Below are 23892 nucleotides of genomic sequence, written 5' to 3' on the forward strand. Positions count from 1 at the left end.
CGCCGGCCGCCGCCACTAGGGGGCGCTGCCTGTAGCGCCCGCCCCTCTCCCCGCCCGCTCCTCCCTCCCTCCCTCACTCTCCCCAGCCGCCCTTCCTTCCTCCTCCTGCCCGGTGCCGCCCGCCGCTCCCCGGAGCCCGTCGAGGGTTTTGCGCCGCTGCCCCGCCCGCCCCGCTTCGCCCCGCCCTGCTCCGGCAACCGCCTGCGGGCCCGTTCGCAGGCAGCCGATCGCCGCCCCGTCGCTCTCCCCCTGTCCGCGCTCCGCCGTCCCCCGCCATGTCCAAGCCGCCACCTAAGCCGGCTAAGCCAGGTAAGGGAGGGGCCCGGCCCCCCGGCCGTGTCACCGGCCGCCTCACCGGGCGCACGGGGCAGCCCGCTGCCGGCTGGCAACGTGGAGCGTTCGGGAGCCGGGTCTGGGCTGTCAGAGCAGGGAGCCCGGCCGGGAGGCGGAGGGGGTGTGGGGGGGACCGGGGCAGGGCCACCTCCCGCTTCCTTTCCCCGCCCCGCCGCCATTAACCTCCGCGCTCCTCGCTCGGTGTCGGCGGGGGAGGCGGCCCCTTCCGCGGCCCCAACGCCGGCAGCCCCGGCCGACCAGCCGTCGCGGAGCTGCCCTGGGCGAGCGGGCGTCGTATTTGGGCGGGATCCTGCGTGGGGGTGCCGCCGGGGCAAAGCCGTCGCCCGGGGGACCGTCCCCGCTGTGTGGAGGGGCTGTGCGGAGCACCCTCACCCCGGCCCTGGGAGCCGAGGTGGCCGTGGTGGCCATGGCGCTCGGCGTGGCGCCGCACCCAGCCAGCGGCCGCCGTCGAGGGGAAGCTGGCGTGGGCTGCAGCGCACAGCGAGGCGTTCAGCCCCTTAAGAAGCAGGCGTTGGAAGCGCTCTGAGGGGGGATTAGCGATATATGGGTGCACGGGAGCAGTTTGATAGCATGGTTTCACCCTACATTCATCTTCTTCTTCCGTGGCACCCACGGCTTTCCCTTGGAGGGCTCCCAGCCATCAGGCTCCCCATGCGTCCCTTGACGATCTGGTGCAAATGCACGCAGCCACCCTTTCTAGTGTATTCAGTCACTGGTGCATAAATTTTTCCTCCTCCACCCTTTTCAGATAAATTTAGTGCAAAGTAAGTTTCGAGAAAATTAAAAACAATCATTGGTTTTTAAAAAAATGTGTTGAAAAACCATTGGAAGTTGCATGGTTTTAAACCCTACACAACAGTGGCGTCTTTCAGGTAAACATGAATTCTTCTGTCAAAACTTAAGCCATTAGGTTTAGGGGTTCTGTTTTCTTAAATAAGGAATTGATCTGGAAAACGCAATTGCTGTTAAATATGTTTGCGTATCATCTCTGAGCATGAAGGATTAAATTTGTGCTTTAAAGGTAAAAATTCATTGTGAATGCAATGAAATAGGTAAGACTAGTTGGTATCTCCCATAATATCATTATCTGATCCCTAAATACAACTAAATTTCAGTATCTTTCACACTGTATTTGAAATACTGACTTTTTAAGAAATAATTAAATACATAACCTAGTGGAGTATTTTAACTAGACAGCTTATAAAACAAGTTACTAATTTGAAGTGCAAATCCAGTTTAGACCATTTAAACCATCAGTCTTGACCAACCCACAGAAGCAAAATCTGTTAAAGCTCTCCGAATGTAGACTTCAATCTGGAAGAATTTCCTCTGCCTTGCAGTTTTCTAAACCTCTTTGAAAGAAGCTTATTTGAAATGAACAAGACAGTAATAGTAGCATTACTGTTGTGGGCTCTCACTGAAAACCTGTACTGAGGAGATCTGTGGGCTTCTGAAAGGGTGTGGTGTTGCTCTTAGCAACCAAATATATCTGTGGGCTTCTGAATGGGTGTGGTGTTGCTCTTAGCAACCAAATATGTAAGAAGAGTAGATTTTTCCAATGAAGTTGATAACTCCGTTTTCTGATTTGAAAAAAGATGAGTTAAATTTAGCCTAAGATTGTTAAGGAGTTAAAGGCCCTAGACCTACCTAACCTGCAGGAGCTATCAGAGTAACTCAAACGTGTTATTTCTAGCCCTACGTGTCACTAGCTTGCTGGGGTGCAGTATTGTGGTATGCTTCATCTGATAAAATGCAGACTGCCATCAAAAGGAGAGGTTGCCTACCGTCTCCACTCCCCCGCCATCCCCTTTCCATTCCATTTAGTGACATGACAAGCTGGATCGGTGTTCTGACCCTTTATGTTGGATTATTTTTATGTCTAATGAACTTGCTGAGCTGGTTTACCGCATGAGCGCTTGACACAGCAAAAGGAAATGGGTATAAATAAATGGCTGAAGAAGGAAGAGGAAGAGAACAAGACTCCTGGTAGTGGCTTTCAGAGCTGATTGAGGGTCATGAAATTAAGAGAGAAAGTCTTATGGAGGCTATTGCATTAATTTTCTTCCAAGGCATTTTCAGGAATGGACTGTCTTTTAGCATATTCCAAAATATTTCTGTAGTTGTAGGTCTGTCTTTGTTCTGTCTATAATATCAGTTATGCCTATGGTACTGTCATTGGATCTCTCAGGGCTATATATGTAAAAGTGTGCTAATGAAAGACAGATAAATACCGGAACTGCATGCGGTGAAATGCGCTGTTATAGCAGCGTAATGCTATCTCTGTTGGTGGCTTTTACGCTCCGTTTGTTGGGATGTCCTAGTGCATTTGGTCAAACTGTATTAATTTTTCTTCACAGACTATTATCAGGTATCCAGTCTATAAACTGGGCTATAACCCATGCCAGGGAACAGGAAACTTGCTTGCCTTTCTACAGAATTGCTACAATTCAAGACAGATAAAAGAGAAACCAAGACATTGATTGCTGTAGTCCTTTCCTTTCTGTTCAGGAAAAAAAAAAAAAGCAGGCTAGAGAGAGATGGAAGGAGATAAAGCAGGTGGTGGGAAGTGAAAATATTTAGTGAAATAAATATTTGTGCTTTATAAAGCAGTAAGTGTTTACTGTTCATCACAGAGGTGTTGGACATTAGAGTTGGATGGCTAGATGGTGCTTTAAAAATGTGGGGAAAAAAGAAGGTGCGAAGGGAGAAAGATGTAAGTAACCATAGCATTGCGTGTGTTTTTCTTCAGTACTTGAGAGCACTTTACCCGACAGAAGGCTCTTCTATTAATCTTGTGGCATGCACAGCACATTAGGATTTCAGTTACAGAGACATGGTTTTGAGATCAATATATTTTAGACAGTCATCTGATATGTTTGTCAATCATCTGTGGTTAGCCCTTGATTCATGATAGGTTTCTAGAGACTTTAGAAGGTTTTCACTTTCAAGTATTTTGAGAGTTCTTTTTTAAACAAGTGCCTGGCTTTGCTTTTCTCTTGAAACTCTGAATTATTGTTGTTTTCTAGCTGTATTTTCTACTTACACTTGCTATTGAAGATACAAAGAAGTGGAGTGGGAATTGAAAACAGCAGAAACTTTTTTCTCTGCCAGTGTTATGCAAGGGAATGGTTTCCCTTCTATCGTTTGAACTTCTATTGATGTCTCAAACTACATTACTCTTTGCAGACTTTATAAACCTCTAAAACTTTCCATGTTGGATGTTAATTCTATGTACAAAAGTTACTTACGAAGTCCTTTGAACTCAATTAGTTATATTGGCTTTTGCGAATTGTCTCCTTGTACGGTCTCTCTGTCTGATGATGTATTTTTGATTAGAGCTGTACAGCAACAGCTTTTGGGGAGATGAAAGTGGTATACTAATATTTCAAAAAACTTCATTTACTTTCATATTCTCCAGGTAGAGTGAGGTGTGTTCATCCTGGCCTAGAGTCCACTCAACATTTACATTTTATGGAGAAAGACCAGTCTTTGTCCCAAGGAAATTACAGTTTTAAATTATTCTAATTGAGAGAGCAGAGGTGGGAGGAAACATAGCATACATAACATAAAGGGTTAGTACCTGAAAGTAGGTCTCTTGACTTTGTAGCCACTAATAGCTGTCACTGTTAAAAATAGGATTCTGAACATAAATACTTAGTTTGAATCACAATCAAGTTCACTCTGCCTTAATTCTTAGGAATAAAGTTGGAGCTGTGACAGCATTCAGAGGACAGAGACCCTCATTGAGTCACACGCTTAAGGTCTTACCGGTAGGCTTAAATTTGGCTTAGGTGATGATGTTTTGGGTTCCTTCTCTAGTCAAAGGAAGGTTTCTCTTAGCTAAGGAGATGTGATCATATGAATGTGGGGAGTTACATTGTGGCATCAGCTCTACGGGGAGAGAAACATCAGAGCAACAATTAAATAGTTGGAAGTCTGATTTCAATGTGAATTTAAACGTCATTTCTGACCCCAAACCCTCTTCTTACTGCAAGCTGCTGGGGCCAGAAACAAACTTCCCACAAGTGAAGGCGTTCTGTGTTTGCAGAAATAAAATTGGGAAGAAGTAGAAGATTTCATCATGAAACTGTGCTAGTCAAAACGCATTTGTGAAATTGTGTTCACATAGATCTTCTAAATTCTGATGTTCCTTCCTACTCCAGATACCGACTGGTGCAGTCTATAATTTGTCCTGGGCTACCATAGTTTGTCATTGACAGTGGTACCAGTCTAATCTTTGCATTCTTTTCAGTATGTCCCTAAAGCAGATTTGTAGGCTTTTTTGTCTGTTTGTTTAATACATTCTCTCCTCTTCCTCCCCTCTGATTTGTATGCCCTGTGTTCACTTCCCCTTTCTAACAAGCACTACTTAGAAAAAAGTGGAGACCCCACTGGTTAGAGACCCATCTTCCACTTCTGTCTCAGTTGTGGCAGTCCTTAAATGCTATGTTGTACTCTGTTGTGTCTTTGTGACAGGTATTTTGAGCAAAATGCCAAAATACAAGCTGCACTCCCATAAAACATATTTCCACTACTTTTATTTCTGCTTGAAGGTGTGAGTGTAAAGCACCTTATTTTCCAGTTCCTGAGAAGTCAGAAAAGAATTCTTCAGTCTGGCCATAAGGTCATTCTAATAAAACTGCACATGTCCAAAGAGACATGCAGATCATAACAAGAAAATTTCTTTGTTTATGAAACAAACTGCAGGCATATCACAAATTATTTTGATCTACAACTTACCTTTGATATTGTCACTTGTCCAAAAGATTGTGACTTTGAATTGCTGGTGTTGCCTGGTTGTGTAGTTCCTTTTCAGATTCTTAGGCCAACACTGAGAAAACAAGCTTGCTGTCCTTTTGCCACCAAGCTTTCTGTGAAGCTAAGCAGAAGACGCCTTTCACTTCCTCCAGAGAAATTCATCTGAACATGTATAAAAATTCATAGGCCCAATTATACATATTCTGGGAGGAGACTTGCAAATCAGCATAGGCCCTGGAACATGCAAGCTGTCCTTTTTCTTCCCCACATCTCAAATCTTATGCATTTTTTCTTTTTGGTCTATTTGTTACAGGATTCAAATTGTTTGTTTTCAATCAAATTGGAGCGTACCAGATTCTCAGCTGCTTCTGTGCAGCCTTATGGGAGCAAGGAGGAGGATGGCTGATGACAATTAGCCCAGGATTAGCTTGAACTCTTCTAGGAGTTGACAGACTTGAAGTTTTTTAATTTATCCATAGGTGACCATAACCAAGTGATTTTCTAGACCACAGAGATTATCTCTTTCTCTGTATTGTAGGTGCTGATAGTGCTTTGTGACACTCAGTGAGTCTGTTTACCTAAAGTTAATTCTGATATTTATGGTAGTCTGGAGCTGCTCACTCTAAATACAGCTAATAAAAAGATGCTGAAAAGATCAGGGTCAATATCTGATTTGTAGGACCTTGTTCATGTCAATGAGATTTGCTTGTGTCTGTCTGTGGGAGGTGAAGCAGGGTGTCAAATGCTACCAAAAGACCCATGGAAGTCCACTGGGGCCAGCCCTTAGTAGCTCCTGTGAATATTGGCTTGATGCTGTGACTATTTTCTTAACCAAAATAAATGGCTCCTGCACAAAGTACTTCTTCATTTGAAGAAGTAATATAAATTGTCAGCTAATTAAATTGCTTTCTGCCCCCTTTAGTGCTTGTATTGGGTTTGCATGGCAAGGCTTTTGTTGCCGGGGGGAGGGGGGGGGGCACTACAGGGGTAGCTTCTGTGAGAAGATGCCAGAAGCTTCCCCTGTGTCCGATTGAGCCAGTGCCAGCTGTCTCAAAGATAGACCCTCCGCTGGCCAAGGCTAAGCCCATCAGCAGTAGTACCTATGGGATACTGTACTTAAGACAGGGAAAAAAGTTACTGTGCAACCACAATTGCAGCTGGAAAGAGGATTGAGAGTATGTGAGAGCAACAGCTCTGCAGACACCAAAGCCAGTGGAGAAGGAGGGGGGGAAGTGCTGCAGGCACTAGAGCAGAGATTCTCCTGCAGCCTGTGGTGAAAACCATTGTGAGGCAGGCTGTTTGCCTGCAGCCCATGGAGGTGAATGGTGAAGCAGATATCCACCTCCAGCCTGTGGAGGACCCCACGCCAGAGCAGGTGTATGCCTAAGGAGGCTGTGGCCCGGTGGGAAGCCTGCACTGGAGTAGGCTTCTGTGGGCAGGACCTGTGGGCCTGTGGAGAGAGGAGCCCACACTGGAGCATGTTTACTGGCAGGACTTACAACCCCTTGAGGTATCCACGCTGCAGCAGTGTGTTCCTGAAGGACCGCAGCCTACGGAAGGCACCCATGCTGGAGCAGTTTGTGAAGAGCTGCAGCCCATGGGAAGGACCCACATTGGAGAACTTTGTGGAGGCCTATTTCCTGTCAGAGGGATCCCACCCTGGAGCAGGGGAAGAGTGTGAGGAGTCCTCCCCCTGAGGAGGAAGGAGTGGCAGAGACATTGTACGATGAACTGGCCGCAACCCCCATTCCCAGTACCCCTGCATTGCTGGTGGTGAGGAGACAGAGGAAATTGGGAGTGCAGCAGGGCATGGGAAGAAGGGAGAGATGAGGGGAAGGTGTTCTAAGAATTGGTTTTATTTCTCATGACCCTACTCTGATTTTGACTGGTAATAAATTAAATTAATTTTCTACTGGTAATAAATTAATTTTCTACAAGTCAAGTCTTTTTTACCCGTGATGGTAATTGGTGAGTGATCTCTCTGTCCTTATTTCGACCCACGAGCCTTTCATTATTATTTTTTTTTTAATCCACTGTCCAGCTGGAAGGGGGAGTGATGGAGTGGCTTTGCTGAGAACTTGGCCTCCAGCCAGGGTCAACCCACCGCAGTACTGGAAGTTCAGCCCAAGTCAAAAAAAATAAAAGTGCTGCCATTCAGGGTTGGGTCTTTTTTTTTTCTTTCTTTTTTTTTTTTTTTTTTTTTTAACTTCCTCTTCCCCGCCCTCCCTTTAAGGGGTGAAAGCAAATCAGAGGAAAGCAGAGAATGCTTTGGTGGCAAGTTGGGTAAAAGAGGGCATTTTAATGCTAGTGTCTGTGGTCGTATGGAGAAGCTGGGGTAGAAGAAGAGAAAGGAAATGGAGAAAAAAAGCATCACTCCGAGAGAAACAGTAACTCCTTGTTACGAAAACACTTAGCACTTCTTTGGAAACAATCTTCTGTTAATGATACTGCAATTAATTAAAAATAAACCTCAAAATTGCTAGGAGGAAACAAAGAGCATCTAGTCTTTTGAGAAAATGGTCTTTTTTGTTAGTTTGTCTTACAAAGCACAGCAGTGATCTTGTTCCAGTTCAGTACATATCAGAAGCTTCATTTTTAAGCTGTTTAGCACCTCAGTTTTTTTATATTTGTGCATTTAGCTGGGAGAAGGTCATAGTAGAAATTTTAGTTGCCTGTTTCATTTCCTGATAAAAGCAGAAGTTTATAGAAGTTATCCAAAACAGTTTGAAGGGCATTGAGTCAGCTCAGCCTAATAAAGGCATTTATGTTGCTGGTTAGAGAGACTCGTTAGTTTCACTCCTTTATCCTGTTGTGTTATTGGGAAAGGGTTTGGCAAATTGTGGATCGAGGAGTTTGTATGCTAATAGTATTTGTATCAGTTTAGTATGTGTAATAATTTACCTTTTTTATTTCTCAAATAGTTGTCTTGCAGATGTTTAATGCAAAATCCATAAGAAAAGACAGTGGCTAAGTATGTGGCTAAAGTATGGGATTGAAAAGAAGAACCATTTAAATTTGTTCCTGCATTTAGAAGATTTATTGTTGGACACATCACTGCAGTGTGCCTCCATTTCCTTTGCTTCTAAAAGGGATAATCCCCTTGTTAGTCACGCTGAGAATGAAGTCATTAATGTTTCCCTGGTGCCTTAATCTTAAAAAGGTACATGCATCTTCTGTATTCTAGTTATTTTGTTCTCTAGAAGTACATGGTGGGGAGCTGCAGTCAGTCAACTTTGATAAGTTCAAATCAGTGCTAATGCATTAGTGCTCGGTCCTACATGAATCTTACAATGTGGTTCTGAGTGGAGAGATAGTAGAAAGGGGGAGCAGAGGAGGTCCTCAGGTGCTTCCTAACTGTTTTCTTATTCCAAAGGACACCTGCCAGTGCAAGCTCTAAGCCTGTCTGCATGACTAGGGATGGGCATTGATAGATAAAAGTTCTTCAAGTGTACTCATGTACCTACTAAATACAATTTGTCTGTATTTACAGAACAGAGATTCAAGCTTGATGTGCCATTTGTGTCCTTATATTTTGTTGTTATAAATCATTTAGACTAATTTTTTGCATGAAAATTGCCATGCCAAGTACCGAAGTCCTGTTGTTCTTAGCTCTTAAATGCAGCAGTATTAAGCAGCAGGCTTAATGTCTATTTATATTTAATTATATATTACATATTTAAAATATGGGTGCCAGTAATGAGAGTGTTTAACTTCCATATAAGGTGCTGTGAAATTAATATTAACTGGACCTGCAGTTCTATAGTGCAAGTCTGTACTTAATATTTCATCACAGGAAAATGTTTTAGAATGTGTTGTGCTATGTGTGACACCACAACTTGATGTTTGGGGAAGTAACTCTGTTTCAGTTGGATAGAATTAAAAAAAAAAAAAACAAACCCAAACCAACCAAACAAAAAAAAAATGAAACAGAAAAAAACTGAACCATGAGTTGCCTTTTGTTTAAACAACATTTCAGCAATACTTTCATTGCGATCAGTGTTTCCATTTTCTTTTCCTTCCCTTAGGGTGTGATAGCATTAGAAAACCTGTTGACACACATGCAGTACATTGCTACAGGAAACACATTCGACACATACTAAACTGTATTTCTTGCTTTCCCCTGTCTTCTGCCATCTTTGCATTTCCTCTTTAATATTTCTTATTCTTCCATTTTGTTGTCCATTTCCTCCTTTTACTTACATAAACCCTTGAAAAATGGTGTGAGATGGCTCAAGTCACCAGAGTTGTCAGTGTGAGGTTCTGTCTTGCATTTTTCTGTCATCTCTGTGTGAAAGCCAAGGAGAAGGGACAGAACTCTCTCGCCCATCCTGCTTTGTCACCACTTGTTCTTTTTTTTTTTTTCTTTTTTTTTTTTTTTTGTTGTCGTTGTTTGACTTCTCCCCAGCTACAGTTCGGACATTTAATTCTGAAGCTTTTAGATGTAGGACACATTACGGTCCACTGTCCTTGTTCATCTTTCCTATACGGGTAACAAGAGAACAAAGCTTTCATCCCTTTTCAGCTGTTGCCACAGTGCATGTGTTTAGTTTCTGAGGCAAGGGTCTGGGATGTGTTGGACCTCTTATGTCTAGGAAATGGTTGCTGTGTGAGAGAGAGAACCAGTAGAGGCGAACTGAAATTCTGTGGTGTTATTAAAAAATAAGATCTGGGAGGACCATGGGATACAGTTACAAATTTGAAGAAAAATCATATATACAGTGTCTACATGCATTTGGCAATCTAGAAAGTTTACACGGATTATTTTTATGGTTAGACTTTTACATACACTCAGCTCCAAAAGAGGCTAAGACAGGATTACAGAAGTGTTTTGCTTTGTATTTATGCCTTGGTAAATACCAATTCGTAAATGTGTGCTGTGACATGGCTTATGCTAGGGAATATTCAGAGGTATTTGAAAACATCTTTTAAGAGCCACTCCAAGACTGCAGTATGCTGCAAAATGGCAGCTTGTGCAGCTGAATACCATCTCCTTTCTCAAGCCTGTCAGCATATATACACTTAGGCTGACATTTCTAAAGCCCTTGAAGCCCTTAAGTTCACTTTCCAAAATGCTCACTGTTGCAGCTAGACTTTTAGGTACTGCAGTAACAAAGACTACCTCTAGGAAAAAAATTCTAGCAATGGTTTTTCTTCACAGAAGGGTGAAAGCTTATTCTTGAGACATAAGGAAACCTACTCTCTTGTTACTGAGTTCTCTGCATGTAATATACTACACAAGATTTTGTGAACGCACGCTTTATTGTATAGTACTAGCCTTTGGCATTAAGTTACCATTCTCTCTGAGGATACAAAATAGCCTGGGCTAAGTAATGCATTATACTGGTGGACCAAGTACTGCTTCAATCACAAGTTAATCTATATAAACATGTAAAGTGTTGTGTAAGAACCTGAAATACTGCTACATACTTCAGATATTTCATAGAATCACAGAATGGTTTTGAGTTGAAAAGGACCTTAAAGATCATCTTGTTCCAAACTCCCTGACATGGGCAGGGACACCTTCCACTGAAGCAGATTCCTCAAAGCGCCATCCAGCCTGGTCTTGAACACTTCCAGGGATGGGGCATCCACAGCTTCCCTGGGCAACCTGTTCCAGTGCCTCATCACACTCACGCTAAAGAATTTTTCCCTGACACCTAATCTAAATCTCCCCTCTTTCATTTTAAAATCATCATCCTTCATCCTATTGCTCCACTACCTGATAAAGAATCCCTCCCACCTATCAAGTCTGTTGAGGTCCCTCTAGTTGGCATCCCTTCCCTCCAGTGTGTTGACAGCACCATACAGCTTGGTGTCATCAGTAAACTTGCTGAGGGTGCACTCAATCCCCCTGTCCACATCTCCAACAAAGATGTTGAACAGCACTGGTCCCAGTACTGGCCGCTGAGGAACGCCACTCTTCACTGGTTTCTTCTTAGACATTGAGCCATTGACTGCAACCCTTTGAGTGTGGCCATGCAGCCAGTTCCTGATCCACTGAGTGATCCATCCATCAAATCTCTGCCTCGCCAGTTTAGAGACCAGGATGTCATGCGGGACAGTGTGAAATGCTTTGCGTTAAGGCCGGGTAGATGACATCTGTTGCTCTGCCCTTATCTACCAGTGCTGTAGCACCATTGTAGGAGGCCACCAAATTTGTCAGGCATGACTTGTCCTTGGTGAAGCCATGTTTGCTGTCACCAATCACCTCCTTATTTTCCATGTACCTTAGCAGAGATTCCAGGAGGATCTGCTCCATGATCTTGCTGGGCACAGAGGTGAGACTGACCAGCCTGTAGCTCCCTGTGTCTTCCTTTTTTCTCTTTTTGAAAATGGGGGTTATGTGTCCCCTTTTCCCATCAGTGGGAACTTCGCCAGACTGCCGTGACTTTTCAAATATAATGGAAAGTGGGTTGGCAACTTCATCCACGAGCTCCCTCAGGACCCCTGGATGGATTTCATCAGATGCTATGGACTTATGTACCTTCAGGTTCCTTAGAAGGTCTCAAACCTGGTCTTCTCCTACAGTGGGCGGTCCTTCATTCTCATAGCCCCTGTTTTTGCCCAGTCCATCAATTCGGGAGATGTGAGGAGAGGGGTTGGCAGTAAAGACTGAGGCAATAAAGTTGTTGAGAACCTCAGCCTTCTCGTCTGTTGTTATCAGTTTGCCATTCTTGCTCATCAAGGGGGGTACGCTTTCTTTAACCTTCCTTTTCTGGTTGACATACCTGAGAAGCCCTTCTTGTTATTCTTAGCATCCCTTGCCAGGTTCAGCTCCAGCCACACCTTGGCCTTCCTGATCTTGTCCCTGCGTAACTGCACAGCATCCCTGTACTCTTCCTGCATCCCTATACTCTTTATTTTAAAAGCAGACAAACCTACATACTTAAGAATTCAGATATTTAAAAGTAAACAATACAGAACTGTCTGCATAATGTATTTCTCCATTGAGTTCAGTGGACTTCAGCAGTTCAGCTAAGAAAATTAAGTAAGATAAATGTTTCTTTTCCTGTACTCATTTTATACTTTATGCTTGGTGCTCTTGAAAACTGCTTCTTTTGCAGTTTATACAATTAAATCTGTACCTCTCTGCATTAGGGTTATCTTTTCTTGGCTTGGATGCTGCTGACAGTCTTTTCAAAGCTGCCCTGATAAACTAAACATTGCCCACTTAGTGGAATTGTAAACACTATAGCTTATTTTAAGCATCTGAACAGAACACCATGTCTGTTGAACATTCCATAAATAAGTCTTGGTGAACATTTGTTGTTTTTCTTAAATGCAATGTGCTACTGCATTATTAAATTTCTGTGCTACTGCATTATTTTCCTAATTAGTAAAGATTACAAGTATGAGAACATGTTGCAGTCATTGTTCATTGATCTGTTTCTTTATTCTTTCCTTAATTCTGTATCCTTTGACAAATCTGGTATTATTAATAAAAATATATACAACACGTATGAGTGTGTGTGGGTGCCTATGACTGAAACTACACTTTGCCTTAGAAATTGATGGCAACACTTTAGTTGACTCGAATAGTAACCTATGAGGACTGTATTAGGAGTGCGCAAGAGACAGCTTACTTTTAGCTGTTTCCTTCAAAACCCTTGCTGCTGGGTTGAGTCTTCTCATTATTATTTTCATTGCTAGAGGCAGAACACGAATTCGTTCAGCAAGTGAACCCTTAAGGGTTAAGGATTTGAGGGCTGTATGTGTATATGCTGTGTTTAGAAGGCACAATACTAATACTGTTTATTTTTTCTTTTTTAGGGCAGGTTAAAGTGTTCAGGGCCCTGTACACATTTGAGCCCAGAACGGTAAGTACAACTAGATTTTAGGATTTTGAGAAGCTTAATTTTAATCTTGTCTATAATAACGTTTCTTCAGTTCTGCTAGGGTTAGCCTATTAGACTTAATGTACAGTGTTTTCAATGAAAAAGCCTATTGATGGATATTGGTTTTTAGTGTGACTAAAACTGCCTGATTAATCATCACTCTCCTTTTTAAGTCCAGCTCTTTTTAAAAGCAGCATGCTTTCTTCTCTCCTATCAGTTCCCTGTAATCTAAGATCAGCAATCAAAGTGAATTTTTCTTTTCTTCCAAAGGCAATAAAGATAATGGAGAACTAAGGGAATTGATGAACTGGGACCAACCAAAATGGGGATGAAGTTAGCAAACACAAGATATATTTCACTGCTTCTGTTGCATAGTGGTCTATCAGAAAGGTCACAGGATTTTTTTTCAGTTATCAGGGTGGTCACAGATCCAAAAAGTTAGCTATAGGCAAGTCAAACTATGGTGTGAAAGACGGTCAGACTGTTGCCTACTTGCTAGAGAATTTCAGTGACTGTTCTTTTGGAATAAGAGCTGAATGTACTCTGTTTTATCCAGGTGTTTGTTTTACATTAAGTGTACACGTTCTGAATTTTATTTACTCTTCCTTCTTTATTTTATTTTTTTACAGCCAGATGAACTGTACTTTGAAGAAGGAGATATCATTTACATTTCAGACATGGTAAGTCTAAGACATCCCGTACATGCTTCTGAGATGCAGCATATCCCTTTTAAAATATTTTCACTTTTCTCTGCAGAGTGATACCAATTGGTGGAAAGGAACTTGCAAAGGAAGAACTGGACTAATTCCAAGCAATTATGGTAATGTCTAGAATATTTTAATTTGGTAAGATCATTCACAGTCAAAGGAAATCACTAAATAAAAATAAGTGATACACTAATTTTCAAAAACTGATCACAGTATTGGCATTTAACAGTCCTCTAGCAGAGTATTTGAGAATACATCAGCAATATCAGTCACCACTGTATATCAGCAGTGGACAGGCTATCTTATGCTTTTATAACCTAAAGGCAGCTTGAGTTTGCCAAGTGTTCATGTTTCTGGTTGTGCAGGTAACAGCAATAGGTCTTCTCAGTTTTGAGGGGAAGAATACATGGATCTAAAGGCTGGTTTTGCAGATGGCACATGAAACTGATAGGGTCGTATTCTTGATACCCTCAATGAATGTATTGCAGCTTTTAAGATCTTCTCATTAGCAGTCTCTTGGCTATATTCCTTCAGTCTGTACATTGTCTTTTTCTTAAGTCGACGTAAGGATGGACTGGCGCAGCCTGTAGTAGCTTTGAGATCAAGAAGCCTGACACAGTGTGGAGTGGTTTCTTACAGTTAATCAGTATGGGAATGGTTAAGTAAACCTGCATATGGCTAGGAAGCTAACACAGATTGTGAGCAATTCTGCAGACCTCCTTTGTTCCACTTAAGAAATAGGGCTGTTTTGTTTGCAATTTGTTTGCAGGCACAGAAAGCATTATTTTCTTGGGGATTGCACCACATTAGATATCCCATACCGGTTTGGACTGAATCGAAATTGCTTTTTCAGATTGAACTAAAGTCACTTTGACAAGCCATGAGTACAGACAGCACAGCACAATTCTTCCAAGTCCTCTCAGGAAATGTAGGCAGAGTAGCAGTGTAACATAGCATATTACATCAAAACTACTAATACATTAGTAACTGTGTTAGATTCATGTTGTCCCTCTTTCACTGGCAGACATTCTGGTAGCAATGCTATGGTTCCCTGTCCTGACTTGTAGTTAGTGGAAATACATGAATAGAAGCCTGCAGTGCAGTTATTGAGACCATGGCATCAAATTTCACTTTAGTTTGTGACTTTCAGACTGATTCTACTCTTGCCATCTGCCACAGGTGGTCCCTGTTAATAGACAAGAATAGATTACACGTGCTTACCTACACTCAGATTTGTTTTGAACATTGAAGTGTGTTGTATTTAAAATAAAACCAATAATTTACTCATTCAGTTTGTGTTCCCATTTGGAAAAGTTACCTGAACAAGAGTTTAACTTCCATTTTAGGCTGGGTGGGGGAGGGTGGGGTCTGCACATTTCCAAAAATTTTGTGTGTAAGCAGAACAGAAGCTTCTGCAGACCCTAAGAATGAAGAGTGCCAGGAACACATCTTCTGATTTAGAGAAACTTCAGCCAAAATCCTGTAAGGGCTAGTTGCTGCCATTGGGACTTCCTAGGTTCAATCTGAACCACTGAAACACTGTTACCTGCTCTGCTTTTCTATAACCTTTTTGCAGAAGCTGGAGACAGACCTGAAGCTGCTGGGCCTCTGGTGGGGTCTTGTGCTCCATCTGCTGGGCTTGAAGGAACACGTTTGAAAAGACTGAACGGAAAAGCTGATGAAGATAGAATCAGTGTTAGCTGCATTAAAAAATGCTTATTACTGAACATCTGACAAAAAAATTCTGAAGACAAAGTTACTTTTAGGCTTTTGAGGTTACTAATGTTAATGCTTTGTGCTGTGGGCAACAAACACTGCTCAATGAGCTAGCATGTTCGGCTTGTGTAATGGCTGTCTGCTCTGGGACTGGCTTCCCTCGGTCTTCTTTAGGGTTCTGTTTACTGCTTGCACAAATTTTTTTAAACAGAAATATCAGAATGTAGCATTTGTGTTTTATTTTACTCACAGCTAGAGAAATAAGCATCTGAAAGCTTGCGATTAGAAGCATTGCAGGAGAAATACAGACCAAAGTAAGAAAAGATCTGAATAGGCTCCAGTGGTCTTGAGACATTTTTTTCTGGTAACTGACATACATTGTATTTGCCTACATTGCATCTGATTACAGTAACAGTTAGATCTGAGGAACACCCTTTCACATTCTCCCTGCCTCCTGTAACAAGCCATAGTGCAGAGCTTAGAGAGCCTACTTTTCTCAGATTGTACGCTGTCTTGCTTGCTTGTACCAATAGTAGTCACAGGGTTTTCCACCTAAAAAAGAAGTTTTTACAAAAAGGTTTCCAGATTATGGTCTGACATCCAACTGTTTTGCAGTGTTGTTAAGTTTCTTTTTGCTGTTGCACAGTGACCAGGAGCTGTTTGCTGCCTCTCTGTAATAAAACCTAAAGCTTGTGAGATGAAGAAAAAGTCTACAGAAGCCTGAACTTCAATCTGCCCATCACTATGTACATTGTTTAAGCAGTTTGGATTTGCAGATCTCCTGCAAGTTTTCCAGGGAAAATAAAAAATGTCTGTAAAACAAATAGGAATCCTATTGGCAAATTGTTTTTAGTTACCCTTCCCAGACCTCTCAGAAATAATTAAATCATAACTACAGATGGCAAGTTGTAGGTTGAAAGCCTGGCCACGTGCAGCTGTTCAAAACCATCTTACAAGTGTAGAAAAGGAAGAAACAACAGAGATGAAATATTGTCAGATTCCTTATGTCTTGCAGCCACTGATCAACTTTATGCTGTTGTTCAAGGTTTTTACAAGCCCTTCTCTGAATTACTTTCCCATACACAGGAAATTGAAGTGTATCTGACTAGTCCATCACTCACAAATCCCCTTTCACATTAGAATCAAATATGTATTACTGTTTTTTCTGGAATAAATCAAAGTTTGTTTCCACACAGGCGTCAAATATCTTTCAGAAGTAGTTAGAATTTACTCTCTGTTTCATTTCAGTGGCAGAGCAAGCTGAGTCCATTGATAACCCACTGCATGAAGCTGCCAAACGTGGTAAGTGTGATTTGGGTTTTAGTTCTGTAATGCTAAAGGATGATTTTTTTGTTTTCTGCCAAAATAATAATATATTTAGAATTAAGATATCCTGTCTGTTTTGGTTGTCTGGTATCTTGAACAAGTTTTCTGGTAAGCTTTGCAGCTTTCAGAAGCTGAGCTAGTTTACAGCCTGGTAGAATCGCCACTCTGTGATTGTATACACAGAAAAACTGGTGATATGATTCTGTGTATACAACCACTCTGTGATTGTATACACAGAAAAACTGTTTGGTACCATCCATTTGACAATATAGGGATCTAAAGGTGTTCTGGAAGTGAAAGAAAAGATGTTTGGTATGACTTGGACTGGTTGTTTAACGTGTTATAAGTACTAATCACTTTTCCTTCTAATAAGTTCATAGGAGGACTGACACCCTTCAGAAAGAACGGAATGCCTTTAATACTTCTGTTAACTTTTCAATTGAAAAAAAGAAATCATCAGAACTGAATTTGTCTTTCAGGCAACCTGAGCTGGTTGAGAGAGTGTTTGGATAATCGGGTTGGGGTCAATGGCTTAGACAAAGCTGGAAACACAGCTCTGTACTGGGCATGCCATGGAGGCCACAAAGGTATCAGAGAATTAATTTGAAATGACTGTTCTGTGATTTTCTTGATTTGTCTGTTACACTGATTGTATTGCAGTATTAAATAATAAAGCCAGGAGTTTTTTAATGCCATTTTAGTTTTTTTAAAAGAAAGGACAAATCTATAAGGGAGGTTCAGCTCCATCAAATACTGTGTGTTTTGTTGTTGCTGTTGAAGCAGGCATTCCAATCAGCGTAACTGTTAGAAGCAGAGTGGGAAGAAGGACAGACCAAAAAGAAGTGTTGTATTGTTTTGGATATTTTATGCAGAAGCATTTCTTTGTGACTAATGGTTGTTTGCTCAATGCAGTCTGGCTGTTACAGATTTTCACTAGCTGATTGGATTGCTCTTTGATTGAGTCTTAACCAAAATTTATGCTACGAATACAACAAAACCTTTTTTTGCTTCCACTAATTTTTTCCTCTTTATTTCTGCCCACTATTTTCTGCAGATATAGTGGATGTTCTGTTTACCCAAGCAAACCTAGAGTTAAACCAACAGGTAAGTTAAACCAACAGACCCTTACAGTAGGGGTGTGATGTTATTCATCCTTGGTAGAAGCTGAAAGATTTTTTTGCTGTATTTTAATCCTGTTGCTTTTCCCTCTAACTCCACAGAACAAATTGGGAGACACAGCTTTGCATGCTGCTGCATGGAAAGGTTATGCAGATATTGTAGAGATTCTGCTGGCAAAGGGTAAAGATCTTTACCAAGGTTTCAACAATCTGTGTGGCAGACTAGATTCCTGAATGTTTATTAATCTGTATTTTTTTAACTGTTTTCCTATAACCCAGGTACAGTCCTTAGCCAGCATACCTGCCTGACTTTATAAGCCTTGCAGAAAATTCTGGCAGCTGTTTGGAAAGTAGACATCTCACCTGCTCAAGATAAATTTCATCCTGCTTTGCAGACAAAATTAGGCACTTAACCCCAGAACAGCAATGACATCTGCTTCCCGGAAAGGGAGAGCAGCCATCGAGTTCCCTAGCCAACTGTAGCTTATGGAACAGCATCCATAGCTTCTAGTCTGCTTCAGAGCAGTCCACAGATGAGATTCCCTTGACCGTTACTGTTCTGAAACTCATGCTACTGAAACTTGTATCATAATACCATTGCTGAAGAAATAGCTGGGACAGTGGTTCATGATGAAAATTTTCTATTATAAAGGGGCAAGAACAGATCTGAAGAACAATGAGAAGAAACTGGCTTTAGATATGGCAACCAATGCAGCTTGTGCTTCCCTGCTTAAGAAGAAACAAAGTGCAGGTATTTCTGATACTGTATTTCTGATACATTTTCCCTTTTTAGGGGACCCTTAATATTCTGACCAAATATTAATATGTTGATAGCCACAAAACCCACTTGGGAGTTATGTGGGCTGAATGTTGTGTTTGGAAGGGTTTGCTTGAGAGGGTTAGTTCAGCAGAGCTATGACAGGGACCTGTGGTTTGTCACATTCAGTGTTGTTAACTCCACACAAAATGCCAACCTGTGTCAGTAAGAGGCAAAAGAGTTCAGAAGATATGGAAAGGGAAGGAAATGGAAGACAGGCCCTCCAGAATGGAGAGTGAGAGAAAGCAAGGATGGAAACTACTTTAAAAGCAGTATACCACAAGCAACAGGGTATGAGGGTATAACATGTGGTATGTTCCCCCTTATAGAATCATAGAATCGTCTAGGTTGGAAGAGACCCTTGGGATCATCGAGTCCAACCCTCTACCCTACTCTACAAAGTCCTCCCCTACACCATGTCCCTTAGCACTGTATCTAAACGGCCCTTACACACAGCCAGGGATGGTGACTCCACCACCTCCCTGGGCAGCCTTTTCCAATGCCCTATCACTCTTTCAGTGAAAAATTCTTTCCTAATGTTCAATCTAAACCTCCCCTGTTGGAGCTTGAAGCCGTTCCCTCTCGTTCTGTCACTAATTACCTGTGAGAAGAGACCAGCACCAACCTCTCTACAGTGTCCTTTCACGAAGTTGTAGAGAGGGATGAGGTCTCCCCTCAGCCTCCTCTTCCTCATACTAAACAGCCCCAGCTCCCTCAGCCGCTCCTCATACGATTTGTTTTCCAGGCCCTTCACTAGTTTCATTGCCCTCCTCTGCACTCGCTCCAGCACCTCGATATCTCTCTTGTATTGAGGTGCCCAGAACTGGACACAATACTCGAGGTGTGGCCTCACCAGTGCTGAGTACAGGGGCACAATCACCTCCCTACTTCTGCTGTCTATTACTATGCCTGTCTATTACTCCAAACTAAGCCAAATAAACACCAACCAATGCTCCTCTTTTATTTTCTTATTGCTAATTTTTTAAAATTTCTTGCTCCCACGTCTCTTTTAGTGATTCTCTAATAGGGAAATAAAGAATACTTTCAGGTGTTTATCAAAATAGTCTCACTGGCTCCCACTTGTGTTCATCTCTCCCAATAGCTCAGTGTCCGTGTACAAAAAAAGAGATAAAAGGCTGTTTTAAAAGCCTGAACAAAGACTGTCGTTCAGTAAAACAAATGTTCAGTATTGCATAATTAAAGTAGCTTTCAGGAGGCTGAAGTTAGAGTGGAAGCTCTAGGTGAATTACACACAAAAAGAGAAATTACTTAAAAACACAGGCAGAGTTACAGCTTGTATCCGTGGGATATGCAGTCTAGCAACTGTATTGTCACAGGGCTAGTGAGCACAGAAGAAATGCTAACCTGTGGTTGGCTATGGGAATTAAATAATGGAATAGCTGACTGCAGCTTTAGAGGGCCAAGAAGAGCAGTTGCAGCAAAAATGCTGTCGAGCTTTTTGACAGAGGTAATATCACGATTTTCCAGAAAACCTTGACAAATTATTTTTGTCACTTTTGACTCTGAAGAAAGTGGTTGTAACAAAGGGCAGAATTTTTTCTGTTACCATATTTTTTTCTAATGTTACTTAAAACCTGTTAGGAGCACTTATTTAGTTTTTGCCTGTCAAAGATTAAATACTTCTGGTACAGGAGTATTCTCAATTCTAATATCCCTAATAAATGTATTAATGTTTCATTTTTCTGAAACTAGGTAACTTATCTTCTGGTGCATTTGCCTCGCTCCCTCTAAATGAATTTTGTTTCATGGCTGATTGATTTTTTTCATCCTTAGTCAATTCATCTCTCACCAGTCTCTGGTACTCTCTCACACTACCTTTTCTTTTTTGCCTTGATATAAGAGCTGATATTCTCAGTCTAACTGCAATTTCAATATTGACTTCCTTGTTTTGTTTTCTGTCTTAATTTGGCCTTTTATAATTTCTCTTGATACCACTGATCTGTGTATTTCCTTTATATTTTGTATTTACTTGGTTATTTTTATTCATTTCACTCTTCTGTGTCTATTGGTGCCACATTTCAATAATTCCAATGTGACTGAAAGAAACAATTGCTCTTTTTCAGAGATTCAGTCCTGTATCAGTAGTCATCCTGCCCCCAGTTTCAAATCAGTTCCTATTTAGATGTGGATTCTGTCATAGTCTGTCTATAAAACATTTTTTTTGTTTATCCAAGAAAGCTTACTTTGCCTCCACTAAAATGTTTGGAGTTTTGTTTTTTTGTGTGTACACACACATTCAGATGTCATGATTGCTGAAGTATATTCTAAGAAGTGAAAGTTATTAAAGTTATTAAAGGATTGTGTCATTTGTGCTACTGAACAAGGGAACAATTGTTATACAGAAAAATGGGATTTTTGATTTCTTGAAGTATGGCCTCTTGAGCACAAAGCTCTACAATTTCTTTCTTTTCTTTCCTTTCTTCCTCTGCTGCTTCTCCTACTCAAAAGGAAAAAAATATCTTAGATTCTTTTATCAAAATAGTTTTGAATTTACTCATTTTTTCATATTCCAGAAGTCTAGGATAACATGTTTATCACTTTTGTGAATTATGTCAGTCTTGTTATGTTTGCACCTGATATTTTCAGTACCTTGTTTTAATATGTTATTGCAAAGATAGGACTGAATAGGATCTTGTGACTCGTGGCTTTCAGAAGTACAATATAATTACATTATGTGTAATCCATATTCCTATTCCCATATATTTGAAAATCTGTAGGCAAATAATCATCCATCACAAAAAATCCATGCTCTTTATCCTTGTACAGGTCCTTGTATGTCCCAAAGGTAGACATAATTCTCTAGGTATTACTGCACGCCTGGTGAATATACTTTAATACTCCTTTTTTCTGTTTAGTATCCTTCAAAAGCAAAAGCTTTTAAGTAGACCTAAGAAATATTTATTCAGGAAAAAACCTAGGTGAGAAAAGAGCGGGGGGAGATAATAGATGGATTTTAATCAGCACTCAGAATAAAGCCATAGGGGTTCTTCCTCCAGCTCACCCATCCTTTCCTTTGCAATTTAAAGGTAATATATACAGAAAGTAGAATTAAAGAGTTTCAGCTCTGCTGTACAGGTTCCAAGGAGCCAGAAGATGGCTCTTGAAGGTCATGAACAGACTAAATCTCATATGTAGGAGATGTGATTACTGGCTTAGCCCTACCTTTGAGATCTAGATCTGCAGCCCCATCTGTGTAGCCCTAACATCTCTTAGTGATAGAGGAATCAGGTTTCTTGAATGCTGATTTGCAAGCATTGCAAATGTGAGGCTTTTTCTGATTTTATTCTGGATTAAGAGTGATCTTTGTTTCTTTCTAGGTACAGTCCGAACATTAAGTAATGCGGAAGAATACCTCGATGATGAAGACTCTGATTAGCTTTTTTCATTCAGCCTAAAGAACTTTAACTTGCATTGCCTATGTCATTCCCAAAATGTATCTTTACAACTGTAAAAATATCTTATTTAGAATATTGCAGTCTTCCAGTATAGCATATAAATGACAGGTTCCAAAGGATTAATCTTCACGTATGCCTGAAGATGCCACATTTTAAATCTGAGTTCCTTTGGCATTATCTCAGAGAGGAAGTGTGGCATACCTTTATCATTGAATGGGCAGAGGACCATCTTCTAAACTCACAGGTTTCATCTCAGGCCTTCCCAGCAAGTGCCTTTTGTCTCTGGAATGCACTCCTCAAACTGAAATGTCCCTCTGGGACAGCAGGATACTATTGCTAACATTTTCCAAAATCTCCCTGAATATAGGTTCCTTTGTGCAGATAAGATAATGCTGGCAGAGTCAGTACCGGTTGACAGGCATGAATGGAGATGCTGCTAGAAAGCATGACCGTCTTTTGCCCACATGGAGCCAGCAAGACAAAGTTTGATTTTATTTTTTAATATTATTTTTGGCATTTTTTTCCCCCCATTCCTTCCTGTACCCCTCTAAATAAGGGGTAGAATGACATGGGATGTTCTGCCCTGGATGCTTTGTCTTCTGTGTTGCTGTGGGCCCAATCCCTGAAATGTAAACTCAGGTGAAATGCTTGCTTAAGTCATTTTTGCTTGAGAAATATACTTCCTTCTGGACTTAGTGACTTGATTTTGCTTTTTGAAGTGCATTATGCTGAAACTATTTGTAGTGAAAGGAAGACAGAATATTTTTCTATTTATCCTGCCTATTTTTTTTTATTGATCTCTTGCTTTTATTTTTTAAAAATGTTCTTATATTTTATCCTAAATTACCTCAAAGCTTAAGTGCATTTAACGGAATGAGGGAAGATATATATTGAATATACCAGAGTTATCTTTAGAAGAGATATCTGAAGCTGAATAAACATTTTAAAAATGTATTACTTCTTCCTGTGAATTAAAGAGAACTGAAAAATAAATTGAGCCACTTTCAAGCTTCCCTGCAGAGTTAAAAAAACTTACTTCGGATTGCTCAAATAGCTGCAGACAAATATTTTACCCTACTGAGGGATACTTCCTTACTGTGATGGTAACAAAAGTATTTGATGTACAATCTCTTTTTCAATTTTTGTTGCTAACTTCCCTATTGGCAACTTTGGCAGATGCAGTACAACACAGCAGCCTGTGATACTTAAAAGAAAAAAAAAAAAAAGCAAACGAAAAAAAAAAGAAAAAAAAAGCTCTTGTGAAAGATTGGGGATAAATGAAAAGCTCTTGTGAAATATTGGGGATAAATGAAAAGCTCTTCTGAAAGACTGGGGATAAATAAAAATCACACTAAGTGTTTTAGAGATCAAAAGAAGTCTAGAGCACTTTTACATCCCACTTTTAAAATTATATTGAACCAGATTTTTAGTATATTTATTATCTGGAAAGAACTAGATACAGGTAAAGCTTGTTAAATGAGCACTTACCAAAGAAGGCAGCACTTGATTGACCAGAACTGTGTAAGATGGAGGCATTACACAAATAATCATTTGCAGATATAATTCTAAACTGTTTAAGTGTTAAAACCATAAAACAAATGTTTTAGACCTTTGAAATACTGTGGTCGACTGAACAGTGATGTTTTATTTTGTGTGAACGTGAAGATCCTAGAGGGGAAGAAATTAAAACCAAAGCCACTGAGTTTTTCTCTCTAGTTTTCCTTAGAACAATTGTTGAACGGGACTTAACAATAGGCAGAAACTGTCCTGCTTCTCATTTTATCAGCCAGCTATTTTTACAAGCTCAGACTTTTATCACAGTAAAGCCGCATGCATGCTGTTGAC

At 40.7% G+C, this 23892-nt stretch overlaps 2 protein-coding genes across 3 annotated transcripts in view; one reads left to right on the plus strand and one right to left on the minus strand.

The window, feature by feature from the left end:
* The window catches only part of NMRK1 (nicotinamide riboside kinase 1), a 13711-nt gene extending 8525 nt beyond the window's left edge, over positions 1-5186 (minus strand). The window contains exon 1 of one of the 2 annotated variants that reach the window (XM_014951654.1): positions 5095-5186. The gene's annotated coding sequence lies outside the window, so the exon portion shown is untranslated. Of the gene's footprint in view, positions 1-355; positions 426-5094 lie in introns of those variants that run through there. The other variant, XM_014951653.1, reaches the window with a different exon arrangement.
* Positions 94-23326, plus strand: OSTF1 (osteoclast stimulating factor 1). The gene is made up of 10 exons (XM_014951650.1): positions 94-309; positions 12883-12929; positions 13577-13627; positions 13704-13767; positions 16619-16672; positions 17176-17283; positions 17751-17800; positions 17917-17995; positions 18467-18565; positions 21970-23326. The coding sequence occupies exons 1-10, from the start codon at positions 276-278 to the stop codon at positions 22026-22028; spliced, it is 645 nt and encodes a 214-aa protein (XP_014807136.1). The 5' UTR covers positions 94-275; the 3' UTR covers positions 22029-23326.
* Positions 23327-23892: the final 566 nt, after the last annotated feature.

Source organism: Calidris pugnax, unplaced genomic scaffold (genome assembly GCF_001431845.1).
Source record: "Calidris pugnax isolate Ruff unplaced genomic scaffold, ASM143184v1 scaffold207, whole genome shotgun sequence".
NCBI classification, from domain to species: domain Eukaryota; kingdom Metazoa; phylum Chordata; class Aves; order Charadriiformes; family Scolopacidae; genus Calidris; species Calidris pugnax.